Below are 17,846 nucleotides of genomic sequence, written 5' to 3' on the forward strand. Positions count from 1 at the left end.
CATGGATTTTATCATCATCTGTGAGAGTGAAAGCGAGAGAGAAAGACACACAGACACCTAATACAAGACAGTGAGCGCATTGCTTTAATTATCACGGTATTAATGTACACCAGTTTAATTACATATTAGTAAAAACAGATTTATAAAACTATCTTTGTACAAGTTTGTTTTGGTTATTAGTGTTTATACACTTTGTCACATTCGTCACAAAGTGCTCTTATGACATTTTACATTTGACCCTTTCTGCTGAAATCTTCGCCCCCAAACTGTTGACCCGTAAACATTAACATCCATTCATGGAATTACAAAAAAGTCGATTACTCTTCCGACACTGTAAGACGTTGTGGTGTAAGAACAGCGACAGGTAACTTTCCCCTGTTGCTCAAAAAAAAAAAAAAAACCCCATTCATAAGAAGCACTAAACACTCTCACATGCTGAATCTGTTTCTTCCTCTTAAAAAGACACAATACAGGAAGAGGAAGTTGTCAAGTGATGTGAGTCTTTTTCCTTAAACTGGCCACTTCTTTTTGGACAGTTCCCTCCCAATATAAGACTCATGTATCACAGTAAAATCGTTCTTCATTAGCTGGTGAGAAGCTGATCGCAGACAGTCTGTGCTTATGCTTTGCCCTTTGCTTTCTTCTGCAGCCGGGTCCGTGTGGGCTCGGTGAGGACTAAAGGCTCCTGGATGACCTCGGCGGGGTATTTCCTCCCGAGCAGTTCGACCTCCACCTTCTGGCCCACAGAGCACAGCTCCAGAGGCAGGTAGGCGAACGCGAGGCTCTGCTGGCTGCTGTAGCTGTACGCTCCGGATGTCGTGTTGCCGACCACCTGAAGAGAAACACCGGTTGAGTGAAACCAACCACAAAAGTAACCCATTAAAAGTGGATCACTGGGTTTAACTTCAGCGAGGCTGCTGCTAACCTTTCCGTTGTGCCAGACGGTCTCGTTGCCTTCGGGGTCGATATCGTCCGTGTCCAGGGTGATGTAGGAAAGCTTCCTCTTCAGGCCTTTGGCTTTGATCTCCTGAAGGGCGGCTTTACCGATAAAGTCCGCCGGCTGGTCGAACAAACAGAAGAGAACAGAACTTATTCCTCGTTCAAGAGGGAATAAATAATAAAAACCTGGATATAAATAGTTAATTTATGTTAAAAAATATTTGTTACTTTGTTGAGTTTGATGAAATAATCCAGTCCAGCCTCCAGAGGATTGGTGTCACAGTTCATCTGTGAAGATCGACAAGTTGATCTCGTCAGTAAAAAGTTACAGGAACACTTCAACATTATTTCCTTTGTTGCCAAGTTAGACCTGAAGGTCGATACCACTCTCATTTCTCAGCAAGTATGAAGTTACAGCCAGCAGCCGCTCAGCTCAAAGACTGAGGAAGAAAAGGAGGAAACAGCTTGCCACCCCATTATCTTTACTTCTACTGCTCCACACTGTATTTCAGAGGCTGTAGTAGGCTCCGTTTTAAAGCTAGAGTGAAGATAATGGTATTGTATAAAACTAGATGGCCTAACTAACTAAATAACGCTCCAAAATTGGACTAAATCAAATGAACAACCTGTGAAAATGGGTTTTATGTGTACCAACAAGTCCCCCCCTTAACAGACACTTTTTTTGCATGTGGTATAAATGTGTTATTTACTCCTAGTGTATCTAAATATTTCAGCATACTGAGTTGATAAACCGTGTTGGAATCGCATAAATTGTGAATAACTGGAAAGCTGAGACACATACTTCATGCCATGACATGTGAGAAGAACATAAAGTGGTTCTACAGTGGTTTATGGATGAAACAAAAGAAATATTAATGAATAAAATGCACAGATTGGGTCGAGAGATGGCAAGGCTCTCTGTTTCCACCTGCTTCCAGCCTTTATGTTAAGCTAAGCTGACGGGCTGCCAGCCTTATATCTGACAGAAATGAGGGTGGTATCTCATCTAACTCTCTACAAGAAAGTAAATAAGGGTATTTCCATCTGTGTGTGTACCTCAGCTCCCCAGCCTCTGAAGCCCTTCTCCAGTCTGAGCGAGGACATCGCGTAGGTGCCGAAATTGTCGATGCCTTCGTCTTTTCCTGCTTCCATCATGGCCTTGTACACAGCCGCCATGTTCTTCTGGTCGATGTACAACTCCCAGCCGAGCTCACCTAAACACACGTGCACGTAGAGTATCACCACAAAGTTTGTTCAGATACACATTTCTTTCTAGATTTCAGTAAATTTGCCTTCAGCTGAACGAAACAAGACCAAGGAAACTGTATCATGTTGCTATACTACGCGTGCTTGAGGGAAGCACCAATTTTTAAAACAACAATTTGTCCGATAGATGAGTGGATAGATGTTTTTTGTTGTTATTTATTCTCCTATTTGTGTCAGGGGAACAAAGAAAGCTACAAAAATATGGTTTTTGTTGGTGCAATTTGCTCCCGTGCTGATTATTTCTCCAATATCTAAGTAGGAAATAACCAACAGTGCAAAATTAATGCGAATATCTGTGCATTTTATCCTATTCTTAGTCAAGTGTAACATCTTTTATTAAGTGTTAGCTACTGAATATCCCAGCAGACAAAGTTTACTTGCTTTCTTCAACTGGTAGAATATTGTTTAATAAGAACCTCTGTGAGTTCACAGAGCGTGCAGTACCTGTGTAGGAGATCCTGATGGCCCGGACGGGAACTCCCGCCAGCTGGATGGACTTGCAGTGGAGGAATTTGAATCCAGCATCACTCAAATCCTCATCCGTCAGTTTCTGAAGAACCTTGCGAGAGTTTGGTCCCGCGATGCCCAGCACGCCTATATCATCTGTTACGTTGCTGATGTCGACGTCGTATCCGCCGTCTGCAGCTTCTGACTCGATCCACCTGAGATCACAACCACAGAGAGGGCAGGGAAGAAGCAGACTTTTAATTTCTTTATCACACATTGCCACATCTCAGCCACGTGTTCTGGGTTTAACAGGCCTGCTGTGACCTCCGTGAACTCTTCACGTGCAGTTAGGATCCCTCGCCACTAGAGGGCGCTGCATGACATCATCCTCGCCTCCCTCAGGTGGAGAGTTTTATTATAGTGAGGGGAACGGAGATGGATGTTTTAACGTACTGCGTCCCGATTGGAGCAGATGGAGGGGCGGCATGTTAACAGCTGCTGAAAGGTTTTAGGTTTCTGCCGTATAAAACAGACTGTGAGAGATTTTTATTCTGCACAGCTTGAGACTCGACTCTGGACGGGGTGTGAGTGACGGAGAGCTTCTATGTGCACATCGTGTACTCTGCAAAATTAATATTGAAATGGTTGTCTACTTCTGTATGTGTGTGTGCGGTTTAGGGCTGCGCAATTAATCGAAAATGGCAAAAAAATGTGTGAGAAAACAGAATAATAAAGAAGGTCTGATGCTGTGGGACACAAATCTTGCTCTCCAGATGTAAGAAAATTTAGAAAATTTCTTTTTTTAGTGTTTTTTTTTTTACCATACTGTGCAGCTGTAGTGCAGCATGTGGTCCTGGTTAATTGTGCCATTCAGCATCACAACCGACAAAAGACCCATAATTTTGTTCACAAATTCTGTCTGAAAATGACATTTTAATGCACTGAAAGTAAATTCCATCAATTCTTGAGTCGTATTTTTGGCCGCCCCTGCTACCAGAAGTGAATATTTAAGACAGCTGGATCACTTCTGCAGCTTGGATGGACATGAAATACTTCCAGTTGTACCATCAGTACTAAAGATGAACAACTGTGTTAGTAAATATCTGATTCCTTGATGGAAACAAGTTGTCACCTTTAAGATGCCTATTTACACATCCAGAAATTAGGGAGTTTAGCTCTGTTTCTGGTCTCCATCAACTCCTGAGGTGAACATCTGTCTCTTTTTGCTGCTAAATGCTCCACTGTGTTCACCAGCTAGTCTCTAACTGTGTCTGTTTGCTGTTTGGATGAGCAGGTAGCAGGTTTTCAAGAGCTTTTTCCACTGAAAACAGCAGCCTGTTACACCTGAAAGCGACACTATGAGAGTGGTGACAGTGAACCAAAATGGCTCGTAAAGCTGCGTAAAGAGGAGGGTATCTGCAGATTCAGGTGATAATTCTCAGTAGGTTCATTACTACGAGTGCAGCAGCATATTACAATCAATTACCTTGATGTTGCACTTTAACTTTAGTGAGTTTTAGTTTAAGTTAGCTACTGCCTGTCTGATTAACTTGAGTGAGATCGAGCATGTGTGCAAACAGTTCTTCACCTGAGGTCGTGACCCTCTGACCCCGAGCCTGTGATGAGCAAGAACTCTCCTGGTGCCAGCTGGGTGATGGTGACCTCAGCAAAGACTCTCCCAGAGGGCGTCAACATGTGGCTGATATTAGTCAGACCCACCTGAAAACACACAGGTCAAAACCACGAGTTTAAGACAAACATTGAAGGTACTGAACTATTTTAAAACTCAAACTAACAGTACTGTAATGCATGAGTCTACACTGGATTTCTATGATGGACTATTAACTTTTCACACCACATTTGCAGCTACAGCAGACAGAACAACTCCCGGTGATGTTAATGAAGTGTACATATGTTCTACCTTGGGCATGGTGTTCGCAAACAGGCGGTCCAGCAGCCTTTGGGAGTCCTTCCCCTTCACTATGAACTTGCCAAAAGGCGTCAGGTCGATCACTCCCACCTTCTCCATCACCAGCTTGCACTCTCGGCCAACTGGTCCGAACCAGTTGGTGCGTCGGAAACTGGGCCTGAGCACAGCACAGAATCAATGATCACTTTATACCTACCTCTGCTGGTTTAATGAACACCAACTTTTCTTCCACAACTGTTTACTGGCCCCCTTTTTTTATTGGCTTTGTTACATAATACAAAACATTGCAGAACATTGTTCTAACAGAAGGACAGAATTATAACCAAATTCTTGTTAGACTAAAGAATAAAAACCAAAGTTTTTGCAATTCGAAGAGGAATATGAACGTCTGTACCAAATTTCACAGCAATCCATCTAATAAGCTAGTTGTTGACAATTCACTCAAAACCACAAATGTCATCCTCTGGTCCCCTTGAACGTCTGTGCAAACTTCCACTTTCCTCGCCTCAAAGTCAATGTATTTTTTGATTAGACGCCTAAAATAAGGTCTGTGTTTGAAACAAGCTTAAGAGATTTGTTCTACGATATAAAATACATCAGTAAATAGCCCACCTGTGAATTGTGAAGCTTCTACGTGTCTTAAAACAGGCGGTCGCTAACAAGTAGTTAAATGAGACTACAGAGGTTGTCGGTGAAACGTCATCACGCAGAACAAGGAGACTTCACTACTCACCAGTCCGCCTTTAAAGCCTTGTTGTGTTTACTTTAACATTACAACTTGTAGATTTTAATTACAAGTTTGAAGTTTAGTAGTGGTGACGTTATAAGACCACGGTGTAGTTCATTTACAGCCTGACGTTATCTTTTTACTTCTGGTGATCACATTTAAAACTTTAAAAATCATAAAAGTGGTGTTAATTTGTGGACAAAACATATGAGTATCATAAACCTTTGTTGTTATTTTTCTGCAGTCATCCACAATCCAGTGGAGAAATTCTGGGACGGACTACAAAAATACATCATCTTCGCATCATCTAATGTGGCTATAAGTACAATACAACAAGAGAAAGTTGCACAGCAAGATTATGACTGCGGCTTTTATATTTGTAGTAGGAGAAATCTCCGTGTCACAAGCTACAAGCCAAGTATGCAGCTACTGAGAAGGCCAACTGGACTCAACACTCGCGGCGTTTGGCGAGCCTCCAAACACTCGCCGGATTATCTCAAGAAATCTATGACAGTGTGGTTTTTAAATAATGTCATGGTGCATATTTTAGTTGAGCCAGATCCTGCACATGGTGAAACTGTGTCCAGTGCAGTTATTGAAAGTTATCTGCATGTGTTGTTGAGCGTTAGCAGCTGTCCTGTTTCTTTCAGTGTCTCTAAACGCTCTCTCTTGTGCTGCTGCTTACAGTTAGACGAACTGTTAAGTGATGTGTGGCGAGCTCGTCTCTGCGCTAAATGAAAGGATTGGCAGGGACTTTTCTGTCAGGGATCACATGTGTTTGTGCTCTGCTGCATACCTCCCATATTCACTGAAGAACATTGTGTCCGCAAATATTTATTCTGACAAATCATGCATCTCCACCAGACACTATCAGAGCGTCTTTCTTTATGCAATGGTATGCAGTACATGAATACTTTAAAACAGGAAAGTGGATGTGGTGAGGCTAATTAGAGGACCGCGACAACAGTAAGCAATTAAATTAAAAAGCAGTTACGAAACAAAAGCTTCAACAACAGTGAGGAAACATATGTTTACGTCTCGAAAAGGACTGCTATTGTTTAGGTCTGAGACGGTTATGGTAAGCTTCTCGCCATTTAAACAACATTACAAGAGATTTATAAAGAATGTATGTTAATGTATTCAGGGCCGTCCCCTAATAGTCGACTTAACCGACAGTCGATGTAAAGAGTTTTAGTCGCAGAAAAACAAAAACAACTCAGGACCAGGACTCTGACTCTGGGGATGAAGACACGACGGGTTCAAGCAGCGAGGCAGAGGCCTCAAGCAGAGGCATGTAATAGAGGAAGAGCAGCCAGTTTGTAACCACTAATTTGTAATAAACTTTATACATCATCCATCATATCGATAAGTCTGCGAGTATTTGTCTTATTTATTCCGTAATGTTACAGATGTGTTAATAAATTAACTAAATGGTTCAGTCTCCTTGCTGGAATCAGAATCATCACCGCTTTTCCATTACCATTTAAGAGGCAGCTGTTAAAATATATACATTTAAATAATTAAAATTAATATCATAAACCATGCAACGACTAGTCGGCTAGGAATATCTTAAATTCGGCCCTAAATGTAATATTTCAGACTAGCTCTGCTAACTAGATGTCTTACTTGTATCCAACGTCATCTCCAGGTTTGTAGAACCAGTGAGGCTGTTCCCAGCCAGCGTGAAAGCCCATGGACGCTTTGTCCTTCAGCAGCTCGTAAAGGCCACCTCTCCGGGAGGTCGGTCGACCGGCGAATCGCTCCTCCTTGGGATAACCAACTGGAGAAGCCGACAGAGTGCGGAAGAGACACCAAAGAGGTTAGAGATGGTAAAAAATAAATGGTTTTGCCCAATGATTGCAATCGTCTTGTGTTCTTCTTACCCACATTGTTGAAGCCGTAGGATTCCCGAGCTTTGGCACACATGAAGGGCACGTCTGCCCATTTCCCGTAGCGGTTGGGGTCGCATTCAATCAGGTCGTATGGAGGTTCTCCATTCCTGATCCAGTCACTCAGGAACTTACCGATACCACCAGCATGGATGACTCCATACCTGGAAACAATCCAGTCTTTAAACGTCACAAATCAGCCCTCTTGCCCTCCGATCAAATGTAGAAAATACACACGTACCCAAAGCCGATGGCAGCCCAGTAGTTGCGAGCTCCTTGGTGTGGTCCGACCATGGGCAGGAGGTCAGGGGTGTATGTGATTGGTCCAGACACAATGTTGATGATGTCAGCTTTCTTTAGCACAGGGACCATGTCCATGGCCATCTCAACATGCTCCATGATCCTGTCGAGATCCGACTCAAACAGCTCTTTACCGAAACCTGCAGCAGCCACACAAAGACGGACAGAAACATAATGTGTATCCTACAAGGAGAGTGAAACCCGACAAAGATATAATAGTTAAAATGAAATTAATCCTATGGCAGACAGACCTGGTGGCACGCCCTCTCTGACCCAGGAGTCCTGTAGCTTCATCTTCTCCATCTGTTCATACGGACCAAACAGAAGGCCGTCTCTTTCCTGACGCAGGTAGTAAGAGCCCTCCAGGTCCCTGATGACAGCCAGCTCCTTCTTCAGAGCCTTCACCTCCGGTACCGTCGCAGTCACTACGTACTGGTGATGCACCGGGATGGTGGGGTGATCGAACCCAATCATCTTGCCAACCTCCCGAGCCCAGAAACCTTAAAAACCAACAGAGATGGTATTTAAAAATCAGCTAACAAGATAAAGTCGACAATCTCACAGTGTTTTCCCAACAAATTACCTCTGGTTCTTGAACTGGAAATGCTCCCAATGGTTGAAAACTAGGTGTACGCTACTAGTAATGTAACTACATCTTTTTATTTTAATGTACCAAATAACCTTGCCGGACTAATCAGCGTCCTTTGAGTAAGTACTGGAGGCTATAGAGGTTAGCATAGGTGCTGCTACCATCAATTATATGAGAACTGGAGAGCAAAGAACGACACCAAAAGGTTTTTCTCAAAGGAAAAGATTTGATTGTTTCCAAACAGTTTCCCAGATGGTTCTGTGTAACAACACATCCGGCGCAGTCATGTTAGATGCTCATACAATCATGACTGTTCCTATACCATAAGGCTGTCCTGCTTCTACTGTACCAGTCTTTTGGTACAGTATGTTCTCCGTGTTTTACTGGCCTATAATAAAGGGTTTATGTCCCCTGGTGGACGCACAAAGTTTGATGAATGGATCTGTTTGTAAAAAGTAAAGTAAAAAGTTACGCCCCCGTGTGACGCCCCTCTTTCACCATTCGATAGGAAAGTTTCCTTTTAAACAACATGCAGTTAATGTGGTCAATCTAATAATTAATGGAGGGGACTGCTGTACCACCTGAGCCACCACAGCTGCTACCTATCAGACTTTCCATCGGGTTTTCCAACTGGTTTTTAATTACTTTCATTGTCTTTTGAGACAAAGAGCTAACAGACATTTGATTAAATTAACAATTACATTGCATTGGAGTGAGAGCAGAAATTCCAGAGACTGAACTGGGTGAACTGACTCTTTAATAAAGGTTTAAATATACAGGACAGGGCACCATACTAGTTGAGATTCAAATGCAAACATTCAGAAATAAGCACAAACATAAGCAACAACAAAAATAGACACCCAGCGCCCAGACAGACAAACACACATGTGGATCAGTGTGAACAAGAAAATACCACAGCACCAACTTAGTGTCAACCACACAGAAATTAAAACTATTTGAAGAGGAGAACATTTTATAATGACCCCAGAGAGCTTGTGTTTTAATTTATAAAATAGAATAAAAAAGTTTTTTCTCCAAAAGACACCTGAGGATGTTATTTTGTTTCATAGTAGCAGATGGCCTCAGGGGGTTTTATAGTCTAATATTATGTAACAACAGCAACATTTCACTGTGTGGCTCCTTGGAGTTCCCCTCTCATATTGCTGCAGCATGCAAGCTCAGGGAAATACATCAAAGATCAAACGACAGGAGACAGAAATGTAAGTCAGATGACTGAAATATGGATCTGCAGCCCTGAGGCGGCATTCATTCACAGCGTGAAGTGTTGGCCCAATATGAGATCCTTCATCCCCCCACTACAGCTGAGTTGGTAAAGAATACATATTTAGATCTCTTCTACAACAAAAGCATCAAACTTTAATATATTTTTCAGTCAGTTGAGGGCTGCAGAAGCTAAAAACAACACTGATATCACCTTTAAAGTTGATATAGATGGAACATGTGAGCACATACAGAGCAATATTAGCATTCAAGATGTGACCTGGTGAACGTAAGGTCAATACTGACTCTCTGTTTTGGTCTCCGTCAACTCTTTAGCAGCTAAATGCTCCACTCAGCTAGTCGCTAATTACGTCTGCACAATAACTGTTTGGTGCTGGGCAGGTAATGTAATACAGTGGCAGTTTACTAAAAACAGTGAGCTTCTGTGGATGAACGCTAATGACAGCCGTGAGAAGCCACACGACAAATATTCTGTCTGTAAGTGGGACACTTAACAAAGATCAATGTGGACCTTGTGCTAACTCAGCTGCTGTGACCTGGAGTGCGACGCCAGCTGGAGCACTGAGACCTGTTGATCTCTGCTGCTATCATCAGCTACGTGTTGCAAGAGTTAAAGACAATCTAAATAAATCCCCCCAACTTGACATCCATTATATTTAATGGAGTGGCGTAAATCTGTTCAATTGCATGCAAGTCTGCAGCCCACATTTATATTCCATATGTTCTTTATGTGAACGTTATCTCAGAGGGATGGGGTGGGGGGTGCATACCAAACGATAAGGTCCCAGGCAGTTTAGGCAGGAACTGGGCTGCAGAGGAACATGTTTACCAGATGCCTGCACACAGGGCCGATTCACTGGGTTACCCAGGAATAGCGATGAATGGAGTCAACAAGCTCGCAGAAGTAAAACAACCTTCGAAACAACTCCTGCTATGATATCAGCCATCCACGCTGTTAAACTCTATTTGTTTCTCTATTTATGAATATAAAACGTTTGATAATCAGGCTAAAATTTGTTCAAAAAGGTGTAAAGGGATAAATTTATGGTTGAACAGTTCAAATAAATAGCTAAAAGTAATAGATAAATGGTTGAAACATACAAGTTAGCTATTCCAAGTGGTAGCACGAATGCAGACTTGACCAAACTGACCTACATTGCATGAAAATATTACTATTATTATTAAATATTATAAACTTTTATATAATTAACAATGTTGAACAACACTAAAGCATATTATTCATAACATTTCTAGGCCGGAAGGTTTGAAAAACACTGGTCAAAACATTGCTTTCCTCCTTCGGGTCACAAGGCCGATACGTTGAAACTGATCCTATAGGGTGACATTCCAGGGAACATGACCTCTGACCTTCATTTAGGCTCTCGTGGGTCATGTTAATCGAGAAGAGGGGGTACAGCGCTGTAGCTTGAGTTTAAACAGTGAACAGAAATTGTCAATTTGACAAAAGAAGGGGTTAAGGTTGTGGACGAGGCTCTGTGTGGGCGGCAGTAGAGCCTGTGAGAGATAAAGTATGTAAAGAAAAAAAGACCTAGAACGAGCAGAGAGAAGGTTTAACTAAAAATGTTTGGGAAGTTTTGCAAGCTCAACAAAACAGCCACTTAGGGTAATGGGTTTAAAACAATAATTTGAGCACAATGCATTAAAAAAAGACTGAGGTTGCTGTTGTTTCCTGGGAGTTGTTTTCTTCCTTTCTCTGTGGGATGAGACTTTAAACCAGCTGAGTTATTTCTGCAGCCCACAAGGAAGCAGAATCTGTTGTTAATCTTTAAAATCACCAAAAGAACAAACTCCAACATACAAGAAAGGGGACCATGACTCTGAGCAAGTATGTGGTTGTATCTGCAAAAAAAGCCTGCATGAACCCATAATGGTACATCTGACTGTGGGATAATAATTCATGCAATCGGTCACGCAGGTGTGATATATATCAGTTTAACATTTCATTCCCTGGATGCAAAAAGCAGCACCAAAAAAATGCTACAAAAAATAAAAAAAGAAGAGAAAACTGTATGTCAGGAGGTGTGCATGTGCTGCTGCTTCAAGATTGGATGGGATCTGAACTGTTGGCCTGTTTGGATTGGCTGTCGGACACAGAGAAGGCAAACGGCCAACAAGGCCCACAATATAACTGGTTTCAACTAGAGTACAGAATGTGCAAATTCAGAGAGGAAAAAAGATTGTGAATGAGCTGGAGAAAGTTTGTCCTGCGAGGTCTTAACGATGCTTATTGCAGCGACTGTCAGAGCACGTCCACGTCACTGCGGAGAAAAGGTGACTAAGGGAGAATATGCATGACTTATATATATTGATACATGTTACACAATCTCCTAGACAGAGAACAGACTAAAGCAAATTCCTGAACCTTAACAAATAAACAAGCAGCAGCAGGGATGAGAGGAGCCAACAAAATCCCCCCAGAACTGGTATGACCCAGTTCAAGCTTAACGCTGACTTCCCTGAACTGAGCAGTGGTCTGTGTGGGCAAAGGTCTCCTGTTATAGAGTGTCCTCAGATAACATAATTTATAGGTCAGTGACTACGATGTGTCTGCTGCATTGTGTCTTAATCAGCAGAAATTATGTGGACCTGAGTTACATTTTAAGCACGAGATTTTTCCACTTTTTTTATGTGTGTTATCAGGATATATGACTAAAAATATCACACCTGAAGGGACATTCAAGTAGAAATCTAATTTCAGCGAAGCCTTATGTGTGTTTTTGTTATAGAAATGACCAGGAAGGAAGGTCTATCCTATATTTTAAATCATTTTAGGCCTTTTCTGCCAACTGTTTCAGTTCAAGCACTAAGTTTTGAGCCATTCGGAGTATTTAGACCAAAAATATATTAAAGTTTGTTTCCAGTTGGAACCAAAAACATAGCAGGTTTTTCTTGGAAACCAAAGTAGGCATGTCATATTCTACAGGTTGCTGTGTATTGTGCAGCGCCCTCTGTTGACTGTACTAAAGCAGACATTGATGCAAAAACTGAACTTTAAAACCCTTGTTCTCGTCTCGGCTTCCCTCTCTCCCTGCTGTCTGTTGCTTGGTGTCAGATGTTTATCTATTCCTCTGCCTCCTTTTAGTGATAATGGTGTAGCTACTTTAGAGTATTCACTGACAGCCCAAGCAGAAAAATCGTAATTTTCCACGTTTCTGAAAGACGTGAGACATTTCCCGTTGTCTCCGGTTTGAGAGCGAACATATGAAAGTACAAACCTGTTGCATTGACAATGCGATTTGCGCGGATGGTTCCATGAGGAGTCTGGACGTCCCACTTCCCATCAGCGGTTGGGTTGAGCGCGCTGACCGGAGCCGGGTTGTAGATCTGGGCGCCGTACATACGAGCACCAGCAGCCAGAGCCATAGTCAGAGAGTAAGGGTCAATGTGGCCGTCGCCGGGGGTGTACAGACCTGCCAACACCTGAAAATACAGAGAAACCTTCATATAACGACAAATATTCATCATTATTTATGACAAATGTCCTATTCTAGGGGGTTTATACAATTGTGAGCATCAATGTGCTCAGCAGATTTCATAACAACCTGCCTATTATTTGATGATTTGAAGACGTTTTATGTGTGAAAAGTTGACATTTTGGCTTCAGGGTGACGCAAGAGGAAAACTGGATGATGGAAAAGGTTCTTCCGCTGAGGAGCATGAATAGCTGAATGTTGCTAGTTAATTTCAAGGAAATCTTCCCAGTAGATTTGGACAATTATTGTGCACATAACGATAATTTCGGCCTTGTGGTGGTGCTAGACTAAAGCACACAGGCTCACTACAGTAAGAGTGAATAATCTTCTGGGGACCATGAATATTCACTGTAGGAGTCATCAGAATCTGCCCATTATTTTTGATATTTTTGCCTCGGGGTGATACAAGCATGATATGAGCATAAACAACTATAAGTAAGTAAATGTAGTTATTTCTTTTTAAGTCATATTTTTTTCTGTATGTCATTTTATAAGGAGTATGATGAAGACCTGCTCTATATGAGAAGTGTCCTGAGAAAGCTACAGAGTTGTATAAATTGGACTGTTGTCTATAACTGTGTAATGTTAACTTTAGATGGAGGCTTTAAATAAGGTTTTCTGCTCCTTCTTGCTCTGTATATTATTTGTTATTCTTGTCATTTGATGTATTTCTTAAACTGTGCAAAATAAATAAAACAAGAAAAAATCATAGAAATTCTTGGCCTCAGTGTTTTCTCCTTCGTTGTAAGCTTCATATTCAACAGACGGACACCAGAGTGGTATCAATCCTCTCATCTAAACTGTCGAAACTATTCCTTTAATTATTGAGGCAGAGTTTGATAGTCATATTGTTCTTCATACAGAAGATGTTGGACACACAAAGATGAAGGATGATGTCCACATATATCACATAACAAGCAGTGATCTGTCCGTACAGACCTTGTCTATATTGAGCAGAGGGAAAAGCTCGTGGACTTTCTCTGGTCCGATGAAGTACTGCTGCGTCACGTGCCAGTGCGTGCGGGTCATCTGGTACCTCATCTCGTCCACGCGAGCCGCTGTCGAAGCAATGCGAACACTGCCGGGTTGATGAAATCCCACCGCCTGCGGAGCAAAAAGACACCGTGAGGGACGGTGTAAACGCACATCGGAGTTACGAAAGACGAGCGAGGCGCCTCACCTGTCCGGTTTCAGCCTCCAGGCTCTCGTAGAGCTTAATGCTGTCATAATGGACTTTCTTGAGGTTGATGCCTGGATGGTAATATGTTGTCAAACCCGCCTGGAGATACAAAACAAACAGTTAACCATGTTGGATGATGCATTAACAGATTGTTAACAGACACGCACACACACACTCATATATTATGTTAAGTGTCAGAAAACTGTAGGTTGTTGACACAGATCAACATTATCGTTCATTTGGAGTCGTGTTTGTGTCCAGCTGATGAACGTAAATCCAATATTTACTCTCCTTCAAGCTCCCTTTTGGTCTCCTCCAACTCCTCAGACAAATATCTGGCTACTAAATGCTTCACCGTGTTCACTAGCTAGTCTCTAACTTTGTCGGTTTGTTGATTGGGAAGTGAGTTTTAAGTTTATATGTTTCAGTTTTAAGATCAGTTTACTTTGTGTCCAAGAGAAGAAAAATTAAACTCGGGGATCGACCAGTTTTACCTTTTTTTGTGTTTAAAATAAAAACAGAAAGACCCAATTTTGTTCCTTATATTTATGAGTAGTAGTTTTGGTTTTCTCATTTCAAAAAGAAAATCCATTGGCCGTACACTGACCGGCAACGCGTGGCCAGCTACGTTGTTACCAGCTTTAATACCGTGTCCAATACGTTTGGGAAAATATGACTTAAGTGTTTCTTGGTGTTTTTATTTGTTTGTTTATGGTTGTGTTATTCTAGTTTACTCAGTCTGTGGAAGCTGTTTTGGTGTTCAACAATATGTCAACTGTCACTTTTTATTATGTCTTTGCATGAAGGGAATATAAATCTTCTTTATTTTTTATAAATGCTCTGATAACACACTTGTATGTTCTTACAAAACCCAATAAACAAACTAAACTCTACAAAAGTCTATAAGAAAACACAGAGAACGAGAGACTAAATGAGGTTATTTTCTACCAAATTCATAACAACCTCTTCCCTTTTAAACAGATTATAACTAATAAAATACATAACAGCAGCTGTAATTAAATAATGTATGTGCTATAGTACAGAGAGCACGGCTGTGTGCGTGCTCTCCCTCTTATCTGTGGGTTTCCTCCAGGTGTTTCAGTTCCCTATAGGTGTGTACCCGGCCTCTCACTCAATGCATGCTGGGATAGGCTCCACCTCCACCCCCTCCATATGAAGACAGTAACTGAATAAGTTCCCCCTCTGACATGTCAAACATGTATTAATAGCATTACAGTGAAGGGGTTGAGAGTGAATGTGGGTCAAGACCTCAAATGCCTTGAAACCTTCCAGCAGCTGCCCACACTGGATACGACGCTACTACTGAAGGACACGCACAGAAATGCCCGTAAACACCTCCAGTAAATGAGGCTGTCGAGGAAGAACTGTTAGCATTAGAGGTTGAGTGGTCAAATATTTTAATTCGCATTAATAAACGTCCAATTTTCTGTTTATTTTTGTCAAGAAACTTGACCCACATTCAGCCTTTGTGATGTTTCAAACAAAGATGATTAAAGGAAAGGTGAAAAATGTGCTGAGACAATTCATTTAAAGTCATTTTTTAAAGCAAAATATGTCAACTATTCTAGTTCCGGCTTCTAAAATGTGAGGATTTGCTGCATAAATGTTTGAATATATTTTGGTTTCTGGTATTTCAGACGTTACTTTTTGATATTTTATGGACAAAATGTTTAATAAAAAGGAAATAATTCCGTATGTGATAATGAACTGAATATATTTGGGGTTTTGAACAGTTTGATGACATACCTTTGGGTTGCAGTAAACAGTGGTGGGACATTTTAAAGCTCAAATGATGAATCCAAAAAAAGAAATGTTCATTAATCAACCTAAATGGAAAGTGAGGGATGAGAACCAGAGGTAATATTTAACCAACTTGACAGGAAGAAAGAGTTTTTATTTGATATATTTGAATCCCTTTCACCCAAACGGCCCCTCTGGTTCTCCCCTTTTGAAGCGTAAAGGTGTTAAAATACGTCGTTAGAAGCAGGAATGTGACTATATGTTGGTGCAAAGATGTGATCTTGTGTCTTTACAACCTTTGTCCACCTTCACATTCACTGTATTCATGAACCTTCAGACCATCAGGGTCCTTCTGCCATTAAAGAATAGGTAGACTTTGTTAGACGTACAGCGTGCCAGGTGGATCCAGCCGTCAGCTCAGACTTCTCCAGCAGCACCACATCCTTCATGCCACCTTTGGCCAGGTGATAGGCCACGCTGACCCCCACGCATCCACCACCGATGATGACGGTTTCTGCTGTGTCCTTCCACCTCTTTCCCAAAACTGAGGATGCATCACTGCAGGGAGGAGAGGAAGAGTCAGAGGAGGAAGTCACAGCCTCACAGTGCAGCCTCAGGAGAGTGTTTACACTCTCACACATGCAACCTGGGAACACAAACTGAAGCCACCATGTTTGACCATGTGTGACATGATGCAGAACCACCATAAAACTTCACTGACTTTAAGTAATTCTGCACAAACTCTTCTTGCAAGAATCAACCAGCTGTGCAGCTTTACGCGCATTACACGCACTGAACGCACTCTAACAGCTTGCACGACAGAAAGTGTGTTTAAAGCTGACACTACTGTTGCTTCTGAGCCAGACTGAACTATCTCACCTCTCTTGAGCTTGTTTTCTTGAAGTACAGCAGATGGTCCTCAAAGGGAGCCCAGCAGTCCCTCGACACGCGGCCAAATCTCTCCGCAGCCGGGTGTTGATCAGGTTCAATATCCGCGACATGACTGAGGTGATATTTAAAAACGACAACCTAACCACACAACCAGCTCAAAGCACAACCAGCCCCCCTCTCACTGGACCCCTGCACTGCCGTGTGTAGTTACAAATATCCCACTTTTGCACTGACTGTTGCGCGCTGGCACGCCCACAGGTCGAGGACCGAAACTTTACCCAGATCAACACTCAGTTAACGCTTTGTGTGCCATAACGCCAAAATATAGGTCACACAACCCCTGGAACACGTGGGTGAATGGTTTCAGTATATATATTTTAATAATTATCTATTCTGAGTATAAAAACCCAAATTAAAAGGGTCTACAGCCATGTAAAGGGCTAAAAGTACATATATATTATCAAAAAAACTTCACTTGAAGTATAAAAAGTACTGATTCTGCAGGATAATAAACCCCTTGTGTCATATATCATGTAATATATTGTATTATTTTATCAATACTGATGCATTAATGCATACTTTTGTAGTTGGTCGAGGTAGAGCAGGTTGTATTTACTTTATATATGTGTGTTTTAGTCCCCAACATAGGGGTCAGGGCCCCTCCAAAGGGTAACAGTATAAATCTGAGGGGTCTTAAGATGATTAGTGGGGTAGGGAAGTTACTTTACTACGCAAATTTATATTTCTTTTTGCAGATTTTTCTCTTGTTTTATCTGCTTTTTTTGTAAAATATGAGATCATTTCACATCTTAAATTAAATCATCTGAGAAGTTTAGTCTCTTTGATGGAACTAATATCAACTCATGTACATCTGAAACTTGACAAGACCCGTATAGTCTTTTATAAAAGAGGTCCCATGTCAAAAAAGCTTTAAAACCACCGGTTTAATCTTTAATTGTATATTTTTGTAATGTAAAATCTTATTCTGTAACATAACTACAGTCAAACTTACATCATTTCCTCCTGAATTGTAGTGGAATATAAAGTTTAATGTAGCATAACACAGAAATACTCAAATAAAGTACCAGTACCTCAAAATGGTACTTAAGCACAGTATTTTCCTGAGCAGGTATAATGTGTTTAACATGTTTACCATCTTTGTTTAGTGTTTTAGCATGCTAACATTTGCAC

At 41.4% G+C, this 17,846-nt stretch overlaps 1 protein-coding gene across 1 annotated transcript; it reads right to left on the reverse strand.

The window, feature by feature from the left end:
* Window positions 1–61: 61 nt before the first annotated feature.
* On the reverse strand, window positions 62–16,875 carry dmgdh (dimethylglycine dehydrogenase). The gene is made up of 16 exons (XM_051412865.1): window positions 16,644–16,875; window positions 16,154–16,322; window positions 14,004–14,102; window positions 13,763–13,927; window positions 12,566–12,770; window positions 7,750–7,998; window positions 7,440–7,638; window positions 7,193–7,362; window positions 6,936–7,089; window positions 4,574–4,739; window positions 4,241–4,371; window positions 2,650–2,867; window positions 1,996–2,153; window positions 1,168–1,227; window positions 926–1,060; window positions 62–832 (listed from the first exon to the last, which is right to left on the reverse strand). The coding sequence occupies exons 1-16, from the start codon at window positions 16,763–16,765 to the stop codon at window positions 620–622; spliced, it is 2,613 nt and encodes an 870-aa protein (XP_051268825.1). The 5' UTR covers window positions 16,766–16,875; the 3' UTR covers window positions 62–619.
* Window positions 16,876–17,846: the final 971 nt, after the last annotated feature.

The sequence above is a fragment of the Dicentrarchus labrax genome, unplaced genomic scaffold (assembly GCF_905237075.1).
Source record: "Dicentrarchus labrax unplaced genomic scaffold, dlabrax2021, whole genome shotgun sequence".
Classification (NCBI taxonomy): Eukaryota; Metazoa; Chordata; class Actinopteri; family Moronidae; genus Dicentrarchus; species Dicentrarchus labrax.